General features: G+C 35.7%; 2 protein-coding genes across 2 annotated transcripts in view; one reads left to right on the forward strand and one right to left on the reverse strand.

Annotated features, from left to right (window-relative positions):
* LOC124369942 (thioredoxin reductase 3-like) overlaps positions 1-10,733 on the forward strand; it is a 42,775-nt gene extending 32,042 nt beyond the window's left edge. Inside the window, exons 5-7 of the mRNA XM_046828145.1 lie at positions 6,026-6,165; positions 6,953-7,189; positions 10,533-10,733. Coding sequence (XP_046684101.1) covers positions 6,026-6,165; positions 6,953-7,189; positions 10,533-10,718 — 563 coding nt within the window. The 3' untranslated portion in view covers positions 10,719-10,733. The remainder of the gene's footprint in view (positions 1-6,025; positions 6,166-6,952; positions 7,190-10,532) is intronic.
* Positions 10,734-14,596: 3,863 nt separating this feature from the next.
* The window catches only part of LOC124369645 (dynein axonemal heavy chain 7-like), a 38,074-nt gene continuing 26,629 nt past the window's right edge, over positions 14,597-26,041 (reverse strand). Inside the window, exons 15-19 of the mRNA XM_046827697.1 lie at positions 25,485-25,721; positions 23,418-23,600; positions 21,853-22,377; positions 17,464-17,687; positions 14,597-15,186 (exon numbers count right to left, since the gene is read on the reverse strand). Coding sequence (XP_046683653.1) covers positions 14,961-15,186; positions 17,464-17,687; positions 21,853-22,377; positions 23,418-23,600; positions 25,485-25,721 — 1,395 coding nt within the window. The 3' untranslated portion in view covers positions 14,597-14,960. The remainder of the gene's footprint in view (positions 15,187-17,463; positions 17,688-21,852; positions 22,378-23,417; positions 23,601-25,484; positions 25,722-26,041) is intronic.

The raw sequence follows: 26,041 nt of genomic DNA on the forward strand, positions 1-26,041 counted from the left end.
ACAGGTAAGATAATTGATGTGTTAATTCTTTCAAAATATTGTCAATTGTGTTCAATGAAAATAAACAAAGAACACAAGTGCACCAAAAACTTCGACGGGAGCCCTGGAGGTATGGAGGTGGCCAATTCACTGGGAGTCTTTAGAAATTCAGTAACTCACAATATTCGGTATACCAGGTATCTTGGAGATGGTGACAGTAAAGGTTTTCAGATAGTCAATGAGGCCAAACCGTATGGTGATGGGGTGGCAATAGAAAAGCTTGAATGCATTGGCCATATTTAAAAAGTAATGGGGAAACGGTTGCGAGAGCTCAAAAGGAAAACTAAAGGTAAAAGGTTAGCTGACGGAAAATCTCTGGAAGGTAGGAATATGCTGACAGATGTCCAAATAGACAAGCTCCAAACTTATTATGGTTTGGCAATTAGAAAAGGGGTAAGCAGTGTGGATGAAATGAAAAAATACATATGGGCAACCTACTTTCATAAACTGTTGACTAACCAAACCCCACAACACAGGCTATGTCGTAGAGGTAAAGATTCATGGTGCAGCTACAATAAAACTCTATCAGAAAATAAAACCTATGACCATAAAGATAGCCTACCTTATGAAGTCATAGTTAAAGTTTAAAAAAATCTACCAAGTTTGACAAACCCATAATTTAAAAAAAAGTGTCTACATGGACACACGCAAAATCCCATCGAAATTTTCAATAACATTGTGTGGGCAAAAGTACCAAAACAGGTGTTCGTAAGAATTGACACACTAAAAGTTGGTGTGTATGACGCTGGACTTTCATTTAATGATGGCCAGAGCAGCAAACTAGAAGTGTACAAGAAACTAGGCCTCAGTTTACGTGAAAAGTCTGTAAGTGCGCTGCGTGAAATGGATTTGCTGCGACAGAAAAAAGTGAAAGGGCTGCGGAAAGTATAACGAAGGAAGCACGCCAAGAAAGAAGAAAGAGGAGACTGATAGCAGATGAACAGGAGGAGGTTGCAGATGAACCCCCAGTATGGTGTTGGCCTTTTTAAGGTAGGCCTAAACAAAATTTTGTCTTTTATTAGTTACTTCAATTTAAAACGCAATTTACCAAAATTGAGTTTTTCTTTTATAAAGGTAGGCTGCAGTATAGTAAGAGTCCACCACTGCAGTCGTATCAAGGTACTAAATTATCAATTAGAAATAATTAAACTATCAAATACAAAAACGTTTCAATTACAGTTATTTACAATTAATGTTTATCAGCTCTTTTTAATGTAATAAATAACAATATTGTTCCAAATTAGTATAGCCACTATCACTTTTGTGGTATTTGAGTAATTGCCGCTAGTATATGTGTTGTGTCAGTTAGTACCTAACTAAATATTAAACTGTTTTGTTTGTTACATTTTATAGATACATATAGCGTAGATATTTTTTTAATATTTTAAAACAGCTGAATTATATTATAATTTAAAATATCTATAACGTAATAAATGATTCTATTTTGGTGGTGGTCTCTTATTATACTGCAGCCATAAAGGTACATTTATCTCAAAAAGTACTTAAGCTAGAGACGACATTTTTTCTACGTAAACTGTGAGGTATGGGTAATACAATGACCCAATTTCAAAAATCTGTCTATGCTACATTTTATTTTTTTTATATTTTTAAATTTCAATACGTAAATTTTTGTTAATAAATATTTTTTTTCTGCATGAAGAATTTTGAATAATCCTGTAAAAATCAAAGTTGTAACTCAAGTACTTTTCAAGAAATGTGTACCTATATTAGCATTTGCGAGATGGGCTTTCCCACTCTCCTTAAATTGAATGATATTATATTGAAAATATATTTACTACTATTATATTTATTCTAACATGAACATTAACATGTACTAACTATACATATTTACACAATTTGCCTACTCATTGCTCAGGATTTGTTAACCCTAGTGAAAAATGTGAGAAACTTAATTGCTATAAATAAGATAAAACTTTTACGAGAAATAATAAAGACTTAATTACTTTAACACATTTATTTATCTTAAATTTACAGAGTGTAAGTTATTTACTTGTAATTTCTTTGAAGATTAGGTCTACCTTCACAATCTTGATGACAGGATTTGGACTATCGTTGAATTCATCTTCGTATAAATTGCATAGGCCTCGGTGTGCAGTATATGTATGCGAGGACCTCGAGAAACATTCCGAAGCAAAGTAGTAGAATAGCCCAAATGCTTTCCTCCTCCTCCATGATGTCTTCTTCTTCCTTCATCATATTGTCTTGCGAATGATAAATTTGCTGTTTAAATTTCCAAATTTTGTCAAGTATAATTTTTCTTATTTCCATAGTTACTAATAAAAATGTAAACACATGTGTACTGTTAATGAGAACATATGTTTAAAAGCTTCAAATAAAAAGCATAATGGTTTAATTTATTAAATTTATACTGAGGAAGGTATATACTTAAAAATAGCGCCTAGTAAGAATAGTCTCAAGTGTCGATTACGTCCAAAATATGTTACAAATAAGACTGGTGGTATTTCGAACTTCACTTGTGATAAGGATTCTGAACAGGTTATGTCGGTAACCGTTATTAAAAACTGCGAGAATCCTATAGAAAATAATGACAGGGATGATTGTGGCAATGTAGTTTTTACATCAAATTTTCGAGCTTTCTAAAAACCAGTCAGAAATGATGAAACAATTAACTCAACACTACAGAACGAAAATGTGAGCTTTAAATGCAAAGCTGAATTGAATAGGAATATTGGTGGATACATCTTTAATAGAAGAAAAGCAGTATTAATATGCTAATAAACTTAAACAAAACCTGACTAGAAATTCTCACTCAAACAGTGCTAATAATTTATATGTTTTAACATATAAGAGATCCGATAACGTTTTGACTTCAGCTGATTCCATTAATCTAGCAGCTGATAAACATGCAAGTGACGGCCATTTTTCAATGTCAAATAACTGTAGGCAGAAAATTACCGCGAGATCAAGGAACAAAAATCTAATCTGAAGGGAAAGACAATATTCATCATCAGAATCTTGTTTCTTCTGTGCAAGTTTCGGAAGCGACTTCTCCGTGCAATTCGGAATTTGGAACAACGGACCTAGGAGAACCACTGCCGGAAAAAGTTGAGTTTATTGAGGTTAGAAATAGGAAACGTAAACACCATAGACAATTTAATAGAAATTCCTCTGGTTTTATCATTGGACGGGCTAGTAGTGACGAAACATTGAAGGTAGTTGCAAAATTCAGATACCTGCTTGTATCAAGAATATCAGAAAGTGTTGACAGTGATTCTGTGACAGTTTACAGTGCTATTTTTAAGTATATACATTCCTCAGTGTAAATTAAATAAATTAATTCTGCTTTTTATTTGAAAGGCTTTTAAACATATGTTTTCAGTTGACAGTGACCTTAATAAGAAAGCTGAAGGCAACTATGAAATAACTAAGTTAAAAGATAGGCGACCTGGTTACAGCTCCTACAAGGTAGGTGTAGGCCTACCTATATCTTTATGGGAAGTAGTGTGAAACTGCCCATAGATTCCATCCATAAAAAGAACTAATCCTCTGACATGAATCCTAACCTAGTTCATGAACTACTCATGACCTAGTTCCTGAACAAGTTCATTTAATAAAACTAAATTAATTATATTATTTAAAAACACAATTACAAAAAAATCTATAGAATCTACTTAACAGGTATTCTAAAACCAAAAATGCTGGTTTTCGTGAACAAAGTGTACTTAATTTCACAGGCCAAATGCAGAAAAAAAAGTAACTCTAAATAACTTTACATCGATAATGTAGGTGATAATTTTCAATAAAACTCCCTATACACATTGAATACATGGCCTACTGTATTATATTACTACCCTCATTCTTTTGCTTATTTTCGGAGATTTATCGACTTTACGTATCAAACACTGAAAAATGAAATCTATGGTTAGCTGTACCTCAAAAACGTACAAGCTGATTTTGATCAAACTTTCTATACACATTCATTATTTGGTCTACTATACTACAATACAGGCCTCATTCTTAGGCAGTGCCCATTTTCGGAGATTTATCGATTTTACATGTTAAATATTGGAAAAAACATGCATAGCCGTACGTCAAAAATATAGTAGCCGATTTTAATAAACACATTCATGACATGGTATACTATATTACAATATAAGCTTCATTCTTAGACCGCACCTATTTTCGGAGCCACACCGATTTTACAGATTATGTGCTGACAAAACCAATCTATGGATAGTACCTCACAGACCAATGAGCTGATTTTGATAAAACTTTCTATACACATTCATTACATGGTCTACTATCCTGCAATACAGCCCTCATTCTTGGGCCACGCCTATTTTCGGAAGCACACCTATTTTACGGGTTATGTGCTAAAAAATCAAATTATGTACAGCCGTACCTTCAAAACGTACAAGATAATTTTTATCAAACTTTCTATACACATTCATTACATGGTCTAATATCCTGCAAATACAGACCTAATGGTACTTTGGGATTATACCGACCACACCAGTATGAAGAACACAAAAATATAAATTTATATAAACAAACGTGATAGAACGAAAAAACAACTCTTTAATTACAAAATTACAAACTTACAAGCATTTCCAGGTATTGTGATCGGTATTTTTGTCTCTGTTATCTTATCTTTCTCGAGAATCCCGATTACGGCAGGCCGCACGCCGCGCATCACATGATTATTTAAGTTTTTTTGCACGGTACATAATTGCCTTTCCATTACAATTCAATTTATATTTCTGATCAGCTCCTGTAGAATTTGATATTTTACTGATAGGTACTATCTCGAGGGATGTTTTTCTTTCGTTGACATCAGCGCGGGGCAGGTGCTGCCGAAGCCCGCGCTGATGGCCGGAGGCACTCGCATTTTGGGAGGCGGAATGTGATCAAGAATAAAAACAAGGTTTGAATGTTTTTTTTCAATAAAGAATTTAGTTTTTGTTTGGTAATGTTTGTTTTTGTTGAATTTTTGTGTTTGGAGAAATGTAGGGGTAAAACACGGAAGTAGGCTACAACAAAGCGACGCACCAGCTGAACGGGCGGCGAGACTTTGCAATCACGTTATCTACTAGACCGCTCGACTTTGACCTCTGTCTGAGGATGGGGAGGGGTTTGCAATAAGACAATTCCTGTTTTGTATTGACGAAATATTGTTCTACGCTAATCTAGTAATCAGTAGAAGCAAAATGTCAAATAATGATTCATGTCTGGGTGTGTTCGGTATAATCCCAAAGTACTGGCCTAATTCTTAGGCCGCACCTATTTTTGGAGATATATTAATTTTATATGTCAAATACTGGAAAAACATATGCATGGCCGTTCCTCAAAAAAGTAAAAGATGATTTTGATAAAACTTTCGAATGAGAGCTATGCTCGGTGCAAGGAGGGTGCAGCGGTGAATGCTGAATATGGTAGCAGTAGCTTCCGTAGATAGGATTAATCGTCGAATATTGGATACTTACCTGACATGTCTTGTGTATGTATGTAATGGTATATATATATATTCCTCCTTTTTATAATTAGTTTAACATTTTCAAAGATAATTCAGGGATGTTTTATAAGTATCTCCTATAGAATACCTTGCAATTTGCTATACAAATATTATCAGAATTTGTTTGTAAAACCAGTCAAATCATTAAAAAAATAGCAATTCCTAGGTGCTAAAATGCCATTAAAAATAGTAAGCTAATGGTTTAAAATAACTATTTATCTATTAAGGTGTAGCTTTTAGACTTAAAGGTACATATATACTTGATAATATAAAAAAAGGTTCTTGCTATAAATACAGGATCTAGTTTGAAGGATTGAACACATAATGAAGATATCATTAATATGCTCAGTTTTTCATTCAGTTGCAAAACAATAAAAAGTTGTAACTATGTTGTTGAATTACTGTACTATATGATAGGTCTAATTTGTTTTGTCTACTAAATAGTTCTTCAATAACAAATTTGCCATTTAACACAATCAATTTGTATTTTAGTGCATTCCTGGCCAGATATGGTGGAAAACATCCAAAATCACATCCGATCCCTCAACTGGAAATACAGAAAGTCCTTGAAGGACAAAAATGTCACCTACTTTAATGCTTATGCCAAGTTTAAGGACAAACACACCTTAATGGTATGTACCTTTTGATTAATTAGTGTTGTATATGCATAGTTACATAGTATTGGAGAATGTAAATATACGTTAAGTATGTTCTAGAATGAATGCACAAATTTTGTAAGAAACAGTAATTTTTTAATGTAAAACTGTTTACATTGTACATGTGTCTAACTGCGCAATACTGGCCGATATTGGCCTCTAATATGGGAAGTGGGCTGAGCAAAGCTGGCCGGTATTGGCCGTATTAGCGAGAGAGGGTTAAATCATATTTCGTATGAATTATTAAGAAAAAATATAAACAGATGCTAAACATAGAGATATGATATATCACACAATAAAAACAATATGTTTTTACTCTCAAATCCCAACATTTTTGGAAACCTCCCCTTTTGAAACACTAAATAATATAGATTTTGGAATCTTTCTGATTTATGCAACCACTTTTGTTTTAAGTTTTTATGATGATTAAGGTGTCAAGATTGCAGCTGTTTGAAACTGTGAAAATTCATAATTTAGTTGTAAAACATTTAAGAAGGAAAGTAGCCAATGTTTTAGTAATGAATGTTGTTTGGTCTGAAATTTCAAGTTTTAAGACACAAATGAAATAAAATTTTGTTCTAACTGTGTTATGAGAAATATTTCACCAGCAATGTCATAAGTACAGGACATGACTTTTAATTTCCATTTTTTAATGACCTTATAACTACTTATTTACAATTTACTAACACCGGGGTACTAACAGCGTTGGCAGAAATATAACAGTATTTGTATCTGTGTGATGACAACACTTGTACCTTTTCAGCTATACAACAAGAGTGGGGAGTTCCAGAAGGAGATTACAGGTCAAAACTTCTTACTCGCTATGGGATGTAGGCCTGTGTATCCGGAGTTTCCCGGTGCTCGGGAGTTCTGCATCTCCTCGGATGACATCTTCTCTATGACAGAACACCCTGGCAAGACTCTAATTGTGGGGGCATCCTACATCTCCCTCGAGACTGCTGGCTTCCTGGCTGGTCTCGGCATTGACGTTACTGTCATGGTCAGTTTCTTTGAGTGTGCTCATGTTATTTATTACGGTAATTTGGTAATATGTGGAGGCCACTCTGTCCCTATCTATTAATTGTTATTACGCTATATAAGTAGGTTTAGGTTAGGCTATCATAAATATGTTACTCTTACTATCAAAGTTATAGTTAGCATTTAGGAGTGCTCACGTTATCTGAGGTTGAATTTAAGTACTATCTTGAGGGCCTTTTTTTCTGGCAAAGGGATCTCTAACCAAGACGAATGACCGAAATCCAACTTTTGAGGTCAGTACCAATCGGAAATGCCCTTAGCCATCAGTGGGGGTTTCAGTGATACCTTTAGCATTGACCCGCACTTCTGACAAAACTACAAAAACATCTCGAGATAGTACCAAAATTGAAACTTAGACCATGTGAACACTTGTAAATATTAACTTTAACTTTTTCTATTTATAATATGTATGTATGTATTTACTTACTTATATAGCCAAACAACAAATAGTAGATAGGTACAAAGTGGGCTCTGGATAATACCAAAGTCACTTCAATATTTTCTGTTTTGTGATTGAGTGATTACCTTAAAGAAGTATGTTATTTCTTATATGTTACTGTGATGTAGGGATGTCTGATAAGCAAAACTGCCAGCCATCTTTGACAAGAAGTTAAGGCTTTTTCTATTGAGCAAAAAAAGAGTTTATACATCTATATTTTAATGTGATTTTGAAAATATAAGGATGAATACTGCTATAACCACCCAAGCTTATTGCTTCATTTAAAATAGAAAGATACCTTAATTTATGCATCAGATTTAATTTCATTGAGATTTAAATTTATGTGGGAAAGCAATAACGTAAAGGATTTAGGAAATGCTTTGCATATCCTAAATATTTTATATTTCTCCTCTGTTTCATTGTTTTACAAAGCTATTTTATCAAAGGTTATAAAATTTGCAACCAATAGGCACTTTCAAACCACCTACCGTTATTGCTTGAACTAAAAACAGCCATTCATATGGTTCAACACAATGTGCCGGAGTTTTCGACCCCCCTCCCCCCACCCCCTATTGAAAACCAATCTTCAACATAATTTTATATACACTTCCTTTTAATTATTTTACAGCCTCAATTAATCCAGAAGTGTGGATAATCAGACTCCCATTATAAGTATATTGGTATTCTACTAAGCTGCGGGATTTTGTGAAAAACCCATGTCTCATTTCCAAGCGTTAGTAGTTGTATTGGCCAAAGAATTCTCACTCCGTTCCTTATAACAATCCATTAAACCTTTTTCATTTTCCATTGCTTTGTGTTGTATGTGATCAATTTTAACAGAGAATTAAAGGCCTAAATTTTTTAGTAACTTAACCCTTCCCACGCCATAGATGAATATATTAAAATGGCATACAGTGACCAAAACTCCAAATAAAGTTATGTCGGATATTATAGATTATCTCTTAGAGAGTTTTAGGTCACAAAACGCCTTTCAAATGCCCGTTGCACGCTCCGTGCTTATCGCGGTTGCCAAGGAAGTATTTATAAATGACATTCACTCAGTGGCAGGGGGAGGGAAGCCCTCTTTGTCAAACTCCGACCACTTGCTCATCAGTTTTGCGTCTCCTACAGAGCCATAACCAAACCTATCTGTGACGTGTATTACTGCTTCCTCGATTGTAGTGTTGTTATTAGTTTGAAATATTTATCTTGTTTTATAGTAAAATGTAATTTAACTTTTCAGTTTAATTTCATTATACAATTAAATTGAAGATTTTTAAAGTAAAATGCCCTGTTTTATACTTTTTTTGCTTTTACCTTTTATAATTTAACTATAACAAAAATTAGCTTTGAACTTAATGGATTTATTAGTGGTGTGCGAATGGTTAAATGTTACGAAATGTTACGACTTTCAGGAGACATGTTGTGAATTTTTTTCATTAGACAACCATGTCTTTGTGTAACTTTCTCTTCCACTTTTTGCATAAAATTTGTTAATCTCATTTGAATTGAGACACCCACCTCACCACATTCAGGTAATACATTGAGTTTAAACCATACACAATAACCAGCTGGCGATGGACTTGAGCCGCTGCATTACCTATATAGAGAAAGTAGTGCTTGATCATATTTCATGATATTATGCTGATGTTGACAGCAGTTTCAGTAGACACAAGTATTGTTACGATTCACTACAGCCACAGTTCTAGTTCTGATACATGACCAATCCTACTCTTTCTCCTTCACACAGTGGGGAAACTAGCTTTGACTTTATGACTTTCAGCTGTGGCTTTAGCCATTCAGAAATATTGTATTTTTACTGCTTAATTCATACTGCATTGCTGCTTTGGGCCAACATAGTTAAAATGCTATTGTTTAAACTAATCGTCTGAAAAATTAATATTTTTAACAACAGTGGTAATACTAATAGAATTTTGATGAGGTAAATATTGATATAAATATAGAGGCACATTTTTAAGTAAGTATTGTTTTAATATAAAAAAAGTAAGCTTTTCTAACAATTATATTTTTATATGAAAACCCACACTTTTGTCTACTTTTCTACATGATTGCCATCAATATTTAGGTACTTTTCATATCTAAAAACAACCATTTGTATACACTGTTCATAGAAGATTGCCACTTGAATTAACAGTGACTGCCACACGATCAATTTGATTCTATTCTCGTCGTTCGTTCAAGATGCTTCTTCTGATAAAAAAACAAATGAAAGTCACAAGGTGCTAAATTGGGGCTGTTTGGGGGATTATCAAATTGTTCCTAGCAAAATGCTGTGATGAGATCTTGAATTTGTTTTTCCGCATGTGGATGGACATTGTTATACAGAACAACATACTTCTCGATAAAAATGCCATAAAGCTTCATGAAACTCTCCTAATAAAGAAAATAATTGTGTGATGTCTGTTCATTTTCACTTTATCTTTCAAATTCTGCACCAAATTGTTGGTGATCATTGAGGATCGTTTACTCCTTTTGTCATCTTGAACATTCTTTTGAACATCTTTTAATTCTTACTCATTTGAATTTCACTCCATCACTCATGTTTTGTCCTTACACTTCACAATTCCTACAGCGAATTTCAACTGCTTTCATGTCTTTAATGCCAAGAAAACAAATAACAGCATGTACTTCACAGTCGGCGGGATTCGTAATTGACGGGGGTATTTTAAATTTGCATCATCAGATATAAAAATTATTGATTTTTGCTGTACTTGGAATTTCAAAACGGTACTTACTTAAAAACATGCCCCGTACTTTTTATTAACTTATCCATTTATATTTCTTTGTTTTATATCTTTATCATAGTTGTTAATATTGATATGTGTTAATAATTGGTTCGTTGCAGGTGAGGTCTATACTCTTGCGAGGGTTTGACCAGGAAATAGCCAAGAAGATTGGAGCCAATCTAGAAGCGCACGGAGTTAAGTTCGTCAACAACTGCGTGCCCACTAGTGTCACCAGAGTCTCAGAGGACAAATTGTTGGTAGGTGTAAATACACTAGAGCTACTGGCTGATTTTGTAAGCTTGTAGCTAGATATAATGATAATTTTTGCGATAAAATTATATCTGCATAGTATGAAAATCAACTGTACTTTTCTAAAACCTAGGGAATTTCTTTGTGGAAATCTGATATGCCTGAATCTCCCCCCACCCCCCCCCCCCCCCACCCCCCCCCCCCCCCACCCCCCCCCCCCCCCACCCCCCCCCCCCCCCACCCCCCCCCCCCCCCACCCCCCCCCCCCAGTTTAAGGATAGGTCAAACGAAAAGAGGGATAAATGGAAGAGACTTGCAAGGGCATCAGCAAAGATGATGAAGGAGGCAAAGGAGAGGACATGGAAGGATTTTGAAGAAAAACTGAAATCAAACTTCAAAGGAAATAAGAAGATTTTTTATGGGGTGATAAGGAACAAGACGAAACCTAAAGAAATGTTGACTAAGGTGGTGGATGTTTCAGGGGAAATCAAATGGGAGGAGAAAGAGGTTTTGAAGACGTGGAAAGAGTATTTTAAGGAACTACTGGAAGGAACAGAAAATGAAGAGGAAAGAAGAGATATGACAGAGGAGACAGAAGATGAAGAGGATTTTAGTATGTGCGAATTGGAAAAAAGCGGTTAAAGAGATGAAAGAGGGGAAATCTGCGGGAATAGACGAGCTGACGGCTGAGATGATAAAGGCGGCGGGCCCATTGGGAATTCAATGGTTGTACAGAGTGATGAGAGTGATTTGGAAGGAAAAGAAGATACCAGAAGACTGGAAAATGGGAATAATAGTGCCGATTTTTAAGAAGGGCAATAAGCAAAAATGCGAGAATTACAGGGGAATAACTTTGTTGTGCCATACACAAAAAATTTATGAAAAAATACTGTTGCAGAAAATTAGACCAGTACTGGAAGAAACAGGAAGAGAGGAGCAATGTGGTTTTAGGAAAGGTAGGTCAACGGTGGATGCTATTTTTGTGATGAGACAAGTGTTAGAAAAGAGGTGGGAATACGGAAAAGATACAATGGTAGCGTTTATAGACCTACAGAAGGCATATGATAAGGTACTGAGAGAAAGGATATGGGAGAGTATGAGAAAGAGAGGATTGCGTGAGGGAATAGTAGAAAGAATAAAGAACCTGTACGGCATATGTAAAAACAGGGTAAGAATTGAAGAAAAATATACAGATACTTTTAAAACAGAGAGAGGAGTAAGGCAGGGAAGCATATTGTCACCTTTCCTTTTCAATATTATAATGGATGAAATTATTCTAGAAGTACAAGGAAACAGAGGAGCAGAAGAAACTTAAGGACAATAGCATATGCGGATGACATAATGATATGGGAAAATAGGGAAGAAGAGTTAGAACGAGAGTTAAACAAATGGGCAAAAGTGGCGAAGAAATATGGTTTAGAGATGAAACATACAAAAATGTAAAGTAATGAAAGTAGAGAGAAGGGATGGAAATAACAAAGACGTGTTAGTTGAAGGAAAAAGACTTGAAAAGGTGAAGGAATTCTGTTATTTAGGAAGTATCATAACAGATAGGGGCACAATAAGAGAAGAGATAGGAAACAGAATATGGAAGAGTGGAAAGTTTTTCAATATGGTAAAGAAGATTGTGTGGAGTTGGAACATTGGGAAAGAATCAAAAGTATTGATGTATAAAATCTTATTTCCAACCAATTTTATTATATGGAGCAGAGACGTGGACGTGGACTAAAAATGATTTAAGCAGATTGCAAGCTGCAGAAATGAGATTTTTAAGAGGGATAGAGAAGACTACAAGAAGAGATAGAATAAGGAACGAAATAACCAGAGAAAGATTGAAGGTAGTTTCACTGCAAGAGACAATGGAAGGAAGAAGAATACAGTGGATGGGGCATGTGAAGAGGATGGGAGATAATAGAATGCCTAGAATAGCACTGGAGAAGGAGGAAGGAGGAAGAAGACCAAGAGGAAGATGGGAGGACCAAGTGTGGAAAGACATAGAGAGAAGGGGACTACAGAAAATACAGGTGGATGAAGAGGAGACCTGGAACGATAGACTAAAGTGGAGGAGGCTGTGTACGACGACCCGTGAGAACGGAAACGTCTGACGATGATGATGATGATGAGACAAGAAAAAGTACCCGAGGGTTTGTCCCCAACGACAGGACTGAACTAGTGACACTTCAATGTTAAGTCAATTACGTAAAGTAGACAAGGGAAAGTACCTGAGGGTTTGTCCCAAACGACAGGACTGAACTAGTGACACTTTAGTGTTAAGACAATTACGTAAAGTAGACAAGAAAAAGTACCCGAGGGTTTGTCCCCAACGACAGGACTGAACTAGTGACACTTTAGTGTTAAGTCAATTACGTAAAGTAGACAAGAAAAAGTACCCGAGGGTTTGTCCCCAACGACAGGACTGAACTAGTGACACTTCAATGTTGTCAATTACGTAAAGTAGACAAGGGAAAGTACCTGAGGGTTTGTCCCAAACGACAGGACTGAACTAGTGACACTTTAGTGTTAAGACAATTACGTAAAGTAGACAAGAAAAAGTACCCGAGGGTTTGTCCCCAACGACAGGACTGAACTAGTGACACTTCAATGTTGTCAATTACGTAAAGTAGACAAGGGAAAGTACCTGAGGGTTAGTCTCCAACAACAAGACTGAACTGGTGACACTACTGTCTTAAGCCAGTTACGGATGTACTAGACAAGGGAAAGTACCTGAGGGTTAGTCTCTAACGACAGGACTGAACTGGTGACACTACGATGTTAAACCAGTTACAGATCTACTATTTAATGGAACCTGCCTGAGGGTTGGCTCCAATAGTGGGTCTGAACTGGTGACCCTTCTGTTATCAGTTTGACACTCAAATTACTGAGCCAGCTGACAAAATGTTGTATAATGAATTTGAGTTAATTATTATTATTATTATTATAAGTGATATATTCATAGCATTAGCTAGTCAGCCATCTAGCTGTCATCTGTTGTTTACTTGTTTAGCACTTGTGTAATTTCCATCTTCGCATTTAGTTCCCTGTAATTAATCTTTCAATGTTATTTAACGTGATAGTCTCAGTTGGCAAACACTCATGTGAACAAAAGTGTAAACAGTATTCGTACACAATCTCTCAGCGGCAGTCAAAACTACTTCAATCAGTTATGTCACTAGATGGACAAATCTTTTTGTCATCACTAAATATCTAGTTAACAAACGTAAAGTTATTGCTTAGATAACGCTTTAAACCTTTCTTTATATGGACAAAAGTGTTATTTACTGAGTGTGATTATTTTTAGCAATTTCAATTTTTACTAATCAGAATATAAAATTCAAGCAACACTTGTTGTAGGGATAGATTGATACCAAAACAATTTGATTTCGATACTGATACCAAAATTGTGGTCTTGATTCTGAATTCAATTATAATTTATTTGCTCTTTGTAACTAAGACAAGTAAATTAAATGGTTTTGTTGTGTTACCATACAAGCAAATTTGGCTAGTAGCAGTGGCCAGTAAAAAATATTAAACCACTCTTAGTCAAAATACAACATTTAAATATACAAACATGTGTATTTGTATAGAGGACATATTTCTAAAATTACACAAGTTATGGAATAAAAAAATTGTCATTGTTTGTATGTTTAGCGCAGTGGATGTACAAACATAAATATAGAAAATAAGGACTGCAAGCTAAATGAAAGCAATGAATGACAAACAACAACTCTTTTATCATAAGCTTTCAGAACAGCTTTTAAAAGTAGTAACAGAAAGAAGCAAAAATTATCTGATTGCTAGTTAAATTAATAAAAGTTTAACTTTTCTACCTTATTAAGGTACAGTAAACCATCAAACCTATTGACAACAATAATAATGTTTTGCTGTCTCTTATTCTTCTAAACTGTACTAAACAGATATAAATAAACAACAGCAATAAAAGTACAAAAACTGTTTATTTACAATTTTGTGAACAAACATCAGAAAGAACATCACAAAATAAACAATGAGAACAAAGACATGTCATTACGTTAACGTGTTTATGTATTCACACATGTCAGTAAACCAGGAGTGACACATCCTGAGTGCCTAAGAGTTTACACATTGACTGCGGTGTTGCTCTCACTCAGATCATCCTGATTATACCGCTCTAGTACAGTACTGTAAATATTGTAACAAATTTACTGTGGTTACACTCATTCAAATTAGTTCCAAGTAATTAGGTGCGTTCACCACAGTGAACATGTTAAGTAGTATACACACACATACAAATGTATGTACATAAACATGATAATTGAGTTTTAGTTGTCGAGTTGACATAAGAGAACAACTCCTCTGTAAACCCAGTGAGAGGGGGTGTGAGTGTGAAGCATGACATGAGTGACATATTCGCCTCTAGACGTTGTGGTGTATACAGGACAGTGATATCTGCAGTCCTGTAGGACATCACTCTTCAAACAGGGCTTGAACCATATCCTGGGCATTTCACTGAAGAAAACCCTCGGGATCTGTTCTTGTATTGTAGATCTGAAACAATTACAGTAGAGTCCCGTTAATCCGACCTAATTGGGACCGAGCCCTATTCGGATTATGTGATTGTTCGGATTAGCCAGAATTACAGAAAAATACGGTTTTAAACTTGAGAATGGGTCTATTTTGTTATAGAATTATCAACATTGTTTATTAAAACATGTTTTCTGACTGTTGCATTGTATTTATTGACAAATAAACGTGTTTGCGAATACTAAGCACATTTACCGTATTTAGTGTGAGAGTTCTATTGTTAAGCAATGTGAGCGTACTGGATATTGTACGGGTCCACGCGCTACGGGACGACGAGAACCTGGGTGATAAAGGAGAGTTGGTGCCACACGCAGACGGTGCAGCAGCGCTTAACCTTGCACTACGATACTTAGAGCAACAGGCTACTGCTACACCTGCCGATATCATGTTTATGACACGATGGTGAAACTACGCGTCATCCAATAGACTCTCTTCAATGCGACAGAAGACAATAACTGAATTTATGTCTTTTAACAATTAATATTGTACTAAATAATAATATCAGTACTGTTCGTCCAATTTTTGTTTGATTTCACTTCTTAATACAGTAATTTAACTCATACTATTAACCTATAAGTTTCAATTTGGTACTGTATTTAACTTCATTATTTAAGTACTGTACCGTACACAATTTGTCTTAATAAAATACTGTATGTCTATTTAATTAAAGTTTCCTTTGTTTATGTACGAAATGATGCACCCATTTTCATAAGTAATTGTTCATTATCGTTATAAATAATTCCTCCTGGACCTGTTCGGATTAACCGACGTTCGGATTACACGTGTTCGGATTAGCGGGACTCCACTGTACATACATCTTAGTGTATGAATGGATATTATAATTTAGTCCTCTATAAAAGTAATTCTGCATTTATTCAGCTATCCACATCCTTCAGATTATAAATTTAGAGCTGTGTGTCAACATGAAGTTCTATGTATCGCTTGAGAAACAACCATCTATGACCCGTAAAAAATAAAGATAGCATACAATGGAAAAATCGCTGAATGTGATGAAAAAATGGCAGTGTACAAGTGGTATAAGCATTTCGGTAAGGTCATAAAACCGCTGAAGATGACCTTGGCAGTAGGTGTCCTTTAACTTTCGCAGCATATGGCAACTTGTTTAGTTCAAGAAAATCTTATCAATATCTTGCCTCTAAGCTGTAGTTTTATCAGTTGTGAACTTTGAATTTCTCATGGGATTGTCAATTACATTATTATATTATTCAAGTTTTGGACATAGTTAGAACATACTACTCCTTAACAAAAAGAAATCTGAGTGAGTAAACATGTCAAGGGTTGTGTTGGCTTCAACCGATCATAAACTTCCTGAAGAACATTGTGACGGTTTATGATATAGTACTTTCTTCACCTTTGGCTTTCTGGCCCATACAATAGGTTAGTCACTCCTCTAAAGACATCATTTAAAAATCCAATGAAAAACAACAACGGTTTATCATAAGCTTTCAGAGCAGCTTTCAAGAGTAGTAACAGAAAGAAGCAGCAGATGGCTTGGCACCTTTACTAGCAGTTCTCTCAATAGCAGGACGTGAAATTTCCTCTCTAGTGAACCTCTACTACAGTGAAGATAATTTTTTATAACTTTAGTACTATACGTTTCTACTTTCCATAACAAGAGTGTGTACAATTAATGATAACAATTCTAAGAATTTTCTTAACCCTTTGGCGCCATTTGTGCTTGCATGGTGACCCTTATGACGAAACTTTTTCGAACAAAGCTTGTGCCAAAACACAGAGGCCTTAGTATCTTAGATGTGTGAGTTTAGTCACACACATCTTCATGATTGTTTGGATAAATACTCATAATGAAACTCACGATAAGTGTATACAATTATTTTTATTACCTAATTATTTGTATGTTTGTAATTATTTATTTCCATCAGACAACAACACAAAATTACCAATCCAGCAATTGATTTCACTACTCCGAGCTGTTATTTTTACAACTAATCACAGTTTTTAAATCAAAATCCTAAACACTTTTCAAAAGTAAAATAAATTTCAATAATGTAAAAAATCAACAAATAAATCTCAGTAAGGAAGAATCACCAGTTTTCTACTGGTTTAATTACCAGTTTCTGTAATTAAAAAAAATCAGAGGAACTGGTAAATTTGTAAAAGTAACACTTTGGTAGGAGTAAACATCAGAAGATGTAATTTTTTATATTGATGCAAAAATAACAGAAGAATAAAAATATAAATCATGCAGAGTGAACTCACAATGAATGGTCCCAGTGAGCTCCCTGAAGGTGGAGACCCCAGACCACCAGACCAGAAGGCTCTGGAGCTTCAGAATTGTGTAAAACAACGTGATCATAGCCCAGCTGGTGGAAGGGTACATTGCTGGTTCGGGAGTATTGGTGGAGAACCGTCATCAACAATGCTTGGGGACAGAAGAGACCCGGAAGCCATACCTCCTGTTGGATTCCCTTGCAGCACCACTCCTATTTAAAAATGTAACAGTGATAATCTGTTCAATTATCTAGCTGTATATAGAGTGACTGATACTAGAAAATCCTATGGTAAAGTTTCCACTGTGTATAGATACTTGTCAGTCATTGGTAGAAATCTTAGATTTTAGGTTTACATGGTTTTTTTGTTATCTTAGGACAAGAAGCTTAGAACATTCCTTTAAGGACCTTTGTGCTGCTTCTGGAGTGACAGAGTATTCTGGATGGGCAAGGTTGGGGGTAGGGGCTGCCTCCTGTCAAGATTCATGAGGAAAAATTTAGGACACTAATCTCAAGTCATGTCCCCTCAGAAGAAGGGAAAGCCAGTTCTGAACCAATCAAAGCAGGCAGGGGGTGGCACACTCATATGTGTAGGCTGGCAAGAAACTTTGATTCTTAGGGAACGAACCCTACCAACTGTCATCTCCCACAGTAGACTAGACTTATCGAATCACCCTTGCGCCCCAGAATCTCGACATTTGCGGTTAGTGATGTGCTGCTCCTGGACATCTATAAGGTTGCACAGATTTAAGTGTCACATTGGTTTTTTGCTGTACACAGTGTGGGTTCAACTGGAAGGTATAAACCAGCCAGAAGTGAACCCTCTGGGGAAATAGGTTTGCACTGTTAGTGTCATAACTAATATCCAAATTTTTCAGTTCACACCGCACCAAAACATTGTATACCCAATTAAATTCTTGTAATATTCAACCTCATTGTGAAGAACCATCTTCAGTCAACAGATGTTAAACAAACACTGTGTCTTGTTTCTATTTAATATCCGTTGACTGAAGATGAGCTCTTGTTTAAATATTAAAAGAATTTCATTGTGTAATCAATGTTTTGGTGCAGTATGAACCAGAAAATTTACATTCACGTTATTGATAGAAATATTTTATTTGGTTTTTATTGCCTGTAAGATGAGCCGTCATCTTGGCTGAATGTCAGGTAATAAAGGCATTCTGAAGACTCTGAAACTACATGTTCGACTTACTCCTTAAGTGCTCACTAAGAAACGGTTTTAATGATTTTAATGACAATTTTAATCATATTCAGAATTGTTACAAAATTAAAATTACAATTAGAGTCTTATACATATTCCTAAGATGAGTTCTTTTTTGCAATTTTTATAACCAATCACGAGAATGCTTGGAAAACCACAATATCACTCAAGTGTACTCAATGTTCTTCGTAAATACTGGATACTGAGGCTTGATAATATTCATATTTAAATCCACGAGGTTCCGAGCCTGGTGTAGTGGGGAGAGTTGGGATGTGTGTGTAAACAGTGACTTACTGTAATGACTATCACACTGTAATGACATGGTACTGGTGATGGGGGACGTGAATGTAGACAATCTTATTGAAAGCAATGACAGAAGAAACCTGGATGAAATGCTCCTTAGCCATGGCTTGAGCAGACTTCATCTACCCGCAACCAGAATAACAAATCATAGCCAGACCTCTATAGATTTTATATGCACGAACATAAAAGAAACGGAAATAGCTACCAAAATAACACAGACAGGCCTCTCAGACCACACGGCCCAACTATGTACGATTCTCACAGATTCTACGAAACAGCCACTGACCCAAACAAAAAGAAGACAGTTTAATGCAAGAACAGTGCAAGAATTGAAGCACAATCTGGGAATCCCAAGGACTGGACTAAAGTCACTCTCAGAGAATGTGGAAACTGCTTATAAAGCATTTAGTGGAATTTTTCAAACTGCATTGAACATAGCATGTCCACTCAAGATAGTAAAGAAGAAAAGAAACCCCTACAAAAATATATGGGACAATGAAAGTCAGGCCCTAAAATTATCATACTTAGAAGCACTGAATAAACAAATCATTACTGGCCACCCTGATGACAAAAAAGAAACAGCTCGAAGGAAAAAATGTTATGATATAAAACTCAAAACTCTTCGTAAACAGTGCAACTCTTCATTCATAGAACAGTCGGACAACAAATCAAAAGCTTTGTGTGGAATGTAATAAATAATGAAAGAAAAGAAAAATCTTCAAAAAATCCACTAGAATGCCTAAAAAAATAGAGGAAGAAATCGTTGACTCTCCAATAAACTATTGCCAATCATTTAAATTACTTCTTTGCTACAGTCGCTGACCGAACACTCCTCAGAAATGGAACATCGACACCTGTAATAGCACCAAACAATAACAACCAAACACTTCAAACACCAAACCTAGCCTTCTTTGAAACCCAACAAACAAGAAATTGGAAAAATCATTGACTCTTTAAAAGCAAAAACATCAGCAGGGGAGGATGAGATCTCATCAAAATTGATCAAACAGTGCAAACACGAAATAATCACCCCACTGACTCACATCATTAATAAATCACTTTCACAAGGAATATTTCCAAATGAACTAAAATTCGCAAAAATCTATCCGAAAAATTCAAATGTGGAGCAACAAATGAAGCCACCAGCTACAGGCCAATTTCCCTAATCTCTACTTTTTCTAAAAATACTGGAGCGAGTAATACTAAATAGACTACTGAGCCACCTCAAGCAGCACGATCTTCTCACCCTAGACAACACGGTTTTATAAAAGACAGATCAACTTCAACAGCAATAGCTCAACTAATTGAAGAAATCATCGACAATCTGGAAAAAGGAAAAATTGCAACAAGCATATTTTTGGATTTTAGTAAAGCGTTTTGACTGCCTTGACCATGAAACTCATATTGAAAAAGTTACACTCTCTTGGAAGTCATTGACAAGGAACTTGACTGGTTTAAGAGCTACTTGAGCAAACAGGGAACAAGTAGTAGAACTTACTTACTTGGAGAAAAAACACTGTGACGAAAGTAAAATCCAAGCCAATACCAGTAAGCAGAGGAGTACCTCAAGGCTCCGTGCTTGGACCCGTCTTTGTACATTCTCCTAACAAATGGACTTCCCAAATTATCTCCAAAACCACTGTGAAATTGTAATGTATGCTGACGACACAGCTTTGATTTTAGCAAATAAGAACAAATCTCAGCTAGGATATAGACTCTTTTGTTGCATACAATGTGGCTAAGCAATACTGCCACCTCAATGATTTAGTCTTAAATGACTCAAAGACCCAACAGCTAGTCTTTACACCTAACCCAAACCAATATGACGGGCTCCCAGAAATAACTACAATTTAAATCAGGAAAGTACCTTGGTCTAACTGTTGATCAAAACCTCTCATGGGAACCTCACATCAATCAACTCTGCCACAAACTTAATAGTAGCCTGTTATGCAGTGAGAAGAATAAAACAAATCAGTAGCCCTCAAGTAGCTTTGACAGCATACCTTTCCCTATTTGAATGTCATCTCAGATATGGACTGATAGCCTGGGGAGGTACGACAATTGGAAATCTTAAAAGGGTGCTCGTTATACAAAAAAGGGCTGTCAGGACTCTAAGTGGATTAGGACCAATGGACTCATGCCGAGCAGCTTTCAGACATCTAGGAATACTGACGATCATAGGACTCTATATCCTAGAGACGATCTTATTTGCCACAAAAAACAGGGCACGCAAGAACTGGCGACATCCACCCCTACAACACCAGACATAGAAACAACTTCCTCCTTGACCCTCATCATCTGACTCTGTTCGAGAAGAAACCATCGTTATAAAAGGAGCCATGTTCTTTAACAATCTACCTGACTACCTAAGAAAGCTTCCAGAGAAGAACTTCAAGGCCTCCTTAAGAAGCTGGCTGCTGGAGCATCCATACTACAGTGTCCAGGAGTACCTTCAGTGGAGGACAAGCGCTTTGTAATTTACATACACTGACTCATACACTGATTGTGACATAAACACTGACCTTTGTTCTATTCTCTAAGAATATGTTCAATAAAGATATATTCTATTCTATTCTATTCACAGATTTCTAATAACGATGTTTAGGAACAGGTCAGCACAAAAAAAAAAGTTCATGCCAATCCTACAGTTAGAATGGCAATGGGCTCTACTTATTTTATAAAAGTACAACAAACTGTGCCAAAAATTACAAAAAATACTCCTGCATCAGTTGACAATTACAAAAAACATCTTGACTCTTGAATGGTTAAAAGCCTATATGACTAAAACATGCCTGTAACTATTTGTTACCCACTAGGCACTTTGGTTGCAAATTTAATGCAAATAAACCGTACCTTTAAACACATCAGACGATTTGTCAAGTCATCAATGTAGCCACCTAGTGTCTTGCTGGTAGAGTAGGAAACTTTTAGCCAAGAAGTCGGAATTTCATTCCTTTCCAGTTGAAAGCCCAGATTTTCAATGTCTTCGGAGGTTTCAGAAATTCCGAGGAATGCTCCTTTAAAGGCTAGCAGTGAACTTCGAATTGTTGACAGTAAATTGTTATATGACTTGCATTCCTGAGCTAATACGATTGCCAGGCCATCAGGTGGTCTTAAAACATCGACCTCATCACGGGCTTCATTTAAACTTGAATCTTGTACTTCGTTGCTAGTGTCCTCTACTTGATCTGTAGTTTCTTCCTCTAGTTCAAGTTCTAAAGACTCAATGTTAGAACCTGAAGCGTCTATTTCAAAATCACTGTTGTCTTTATCTTGATCTGTAACTTCAACATCAAGACCTTTATCTACTTCAAGGTCTTTAGGTTTAACTTTAGTGTCTTCAGTTGATTCACTTTTAGAACTGACTTTGCTTGGTAACTGAAACAGAAAAGTCACTGAAAGTTTTTTTACAACAAATGAGAAACCCAACTCATATTTTATACTTCTCGGTATTGCCTCATTCAAAGAAGATGAAAATAAAATTCTATGTTCTTAATTGTGCAAAGTACATTCATGTTTGGTACAGTAAGAAACAGGAAACCTATGTATACTTAAGCATAAAATGCTTTTTGCATTGATTCTGTACTGAAAAGTTGTTCAAGATAGGCAGAGGGGAATTGGGGCTGCCTCCTGTCACTATCCCATACAGCTGAAACCATGGGGTATCTAGGCCTCACTCAGTCACTTGAGAAGAAGTGAAGAGAAAGGATAATTTTACATGAAGTATAGCTTAAGTGAAAGACGTCACGGATATAACTCTTAATGTAATCTAATGATACATTTCAAACTGGCAATGCAATGGTATTCTACACCAGTGTATGAAATGGGCTTAACACTTCTACTCTACACCAAGTGAAGCAGACGGGCAGTGAAGCACTGTCCCAGTTCTAGGCTTACAAAACAAGCCTTGTGACTGGGAAAAACCCACTCAATCATTATACTTCACAGTAGACTTGGTGACCAAATCACCTCATTCTGTTATCTTTTTTAAAATGATTTCTTTTACTTTAATTGTAAAACATTTTTTTCTTTTATCCACAAAACATGTTTTTTCATCATTTTGTTTTATAATTTTTTTAATACGTAATTATTTTTTTAAATACGTAATTGGAATGTTTTAATGGATTAATTAGACCTACAGCAAAAATATAGTCCATGACTATTAGATAACAGGTATAATTACAGTTGTGACCCACCGTCAACTTGTTTTTTTACCGTACCTGTTCCGCTAATATCAGCACTTCCATGGATAACACTTAAAAGTAAAAAGTTGTCTTGTGGTACATCAATTTCAGTTGTGTTTTGGATTATTTTATAATGATTAAATTATTTATGCATTAATTGAACCTATCAAAATATGTACAAAATATTTTATCTTAAGAGCGACGCCCACAAATCGAAGGAAACACTGTAATTACTTTTTCTATGATGGATTCTACAGAAGCAAAAGTGGAATCATCGGGCCAATGTTTCTTCCTCGTTGCATTTGGCTGTAGCAGCATCAGGGTGGCAACAAGTTCTTGTGTGACATTGATGTTGTGTTCTATTTCAGCATTACAGTTAAGGCCAAACACCTCAGCTGTTGGATTATCCGGTAATGCCTGCAACAGTTCAAGTTCTTACTACAAATATACGAGGGTTGTTTTATTTCAACCTCCGATCTCACACCATGACGGCCAGACCTCTGCCAGATCCGCAGTGTCCGTAAACATGGTACATTCTCCAGTGTATTTCTGCTGCACTATTTCCTTCTGCTTGCAGTTGTGTAATTGTGAACGAATTACACTCATCATTTTTACATTTGGTGGGAGAATCAATTGAGGCGGCCATGTTTACACGACTGCAGTTCAGTGTAAACTGACTACTTGAACTCGGCAGTGACAAATGTTGTAGTGGGGAAGATGCGCGATCGACTACTGAGCACACCGCAGACCTGCCACGTGTCTGGCCGTCATGGCATGAGATTGAAGGTTGAAAAAAAATGACCCTCATATATTGAATATTTAACATATAACTTAATTTTTTAACTTATTGATTATAAAATAGATTTTTTCTATATCATTTAATTAACAATAGTCAATAAGCATAGGCAAATATTTCAAATACCTCAGCATGTGTTAATTATATTATTCTCTATAAATAGTAATCAACATCCATAGTAAAATTTGCTTGAAAAGTTTTATGACACCACCATGGGTACTAGTGGTGTTCCCAAGTATCTCTGTTTTATACTACCCTAACTATCAGTAATGAAACTTTACTGTAGAGAAATAGAACTATTATTTATGTAATATTATGACTGTTACATGTAATCATATGTTATAAATGTTGATTTTACAAAACAAGTTCCTTAATGCTTCCGGTACTGAACAACTCAGTAATTTACCAAACAATACTGAGCAAAACATCTGAGAAACTGCAGATATCTGAGTTGGGCGATTTATAATAGTAGCTGAGCTTCAGTTCAGAAATAGCAAAAAATCTACAATATTTGAAGCCAAGAAAAGGTCAGTTACATATTCTTAGAAGTCTAAATACTCATGTTTTGTAGCAATGATTAAGGTATCACATTAAATAGTGAAAAAATTCAAGTACCTAAACAAAAACACGTATGTGACACTACTGACACATGGCGTCGCCAGTATCAGATGTGCACAAGTTCATGACACTGGCACTATTGTGGTGTTACTTGTACTAAAAACTATGCATAACACAGGTTTTAGTGAAAATGATTTAATTGGAAAAGTGTAGCCTATACATAAATACTGCATAGTAAAATGTCTACTACATACAAATACTTATAACTACATTGTGTTTGTGTAAATATGAAAATTTAAACACTGCAGTAAAAGTTCACTAGCGTTAATTGAAGTAAAATAACTAGATCTGTTACTGAGCCAAATCCCCCACTCAGAAAGCTAGTAAAGAGCTTCCTGAATGAGTTTTATTATTAATACACCAGCTGTAAAACAACAGTTCTCATTTATATAAGAATGGCTTTATTTGCACCAAAATATTAAAATTGTATTATTTGCCATATTTACGAGGTGTGCCCAGAAAGTAAGTACCGTTTTAAAAAGAACAAGTAAAACAAATATTATTCAACACAATTTTATTTCTACATGAAAGCCTCAACATTAAACTATTTTTTGATGTAGTTTCCACCGATGTTCAAACACTTGTCATAGCGGGTGATCAATTTGTGTATACCCTTTTCATAAAAGGTTCCCGCCAATGAATAATGAAAACACAACATATAACAACTAAAATGGCATGAGTCGATAGCCAGTGAACAAGGATGACTAGTACGCATGCACAGAATACCGATTGTATTGCTACGGCGGCAGTAGAATGAAACGATACTTACTTTCTGAACACACCTCGTAATTGATATATTTTTTAAATATTTATTTATGTATTTCACTAAAAATTTAGGTTTTACTGCATACAACCATTTAAATGATGCCAATCTTACAAAGACGTACCTGAATGGAAACTATGAAGTCGTGGTACTCAAACCTGAGGGGGATGTGGTATTGGTGGCCAACACTAGAGAGTGGGTAGTTGGGAGTCTCCGCCACTCGGATATTAATCAAGTCTCCGACGAGATTGTTGAGCAAACGTTGGTCTCTCTCATCGTGCAATCTCCCTCCATAGTTGCACTCTCCCACCACGTACTGTATTATGTCATATGGTATATCTGTGTACTTGTTTATGTACATCTGAAAATTATAAAATGTAACATTAAATGTTCCACCAAAACTGCAGAACTGATACATAATAATTTGATACAGAAATAATCACAACAGAGGCTGGATTTATTTTACTTTCTCCCCCATACCCAGTCCAGAAGAAAGTAGTATGACCGTTCTGAATGTAAAATTTTGGTTTTTAAGGATTCTTCTTCGTCTAATGAGCGGCCTATTGCCAAGCACTTGAGCCTCAAGGACCTTTTGCACACCCCGGAAGTATACCATAAGATGAACCAGTTTACGGTCTCAGCAGTTCTATAAAACCCCCAAAAAGAACCAGTCAGGTCCTC

This window comes from Homalodisca vitripennis, chromosome X (assembly GCF_021130785.1).
Source record: "Homalodisca vitripennis isolate AUS2020 chromosome X, UT_GWSS_2.1, whole genome shotgun sequence".
In the NCBI taxonomy this organism is placed as follows: Eukaryota; Metazoa; Arthropoda; class Insecta; order Hemiptera; family Cicadellidae; genus Homalodisca; species Homalodisca vitripennis.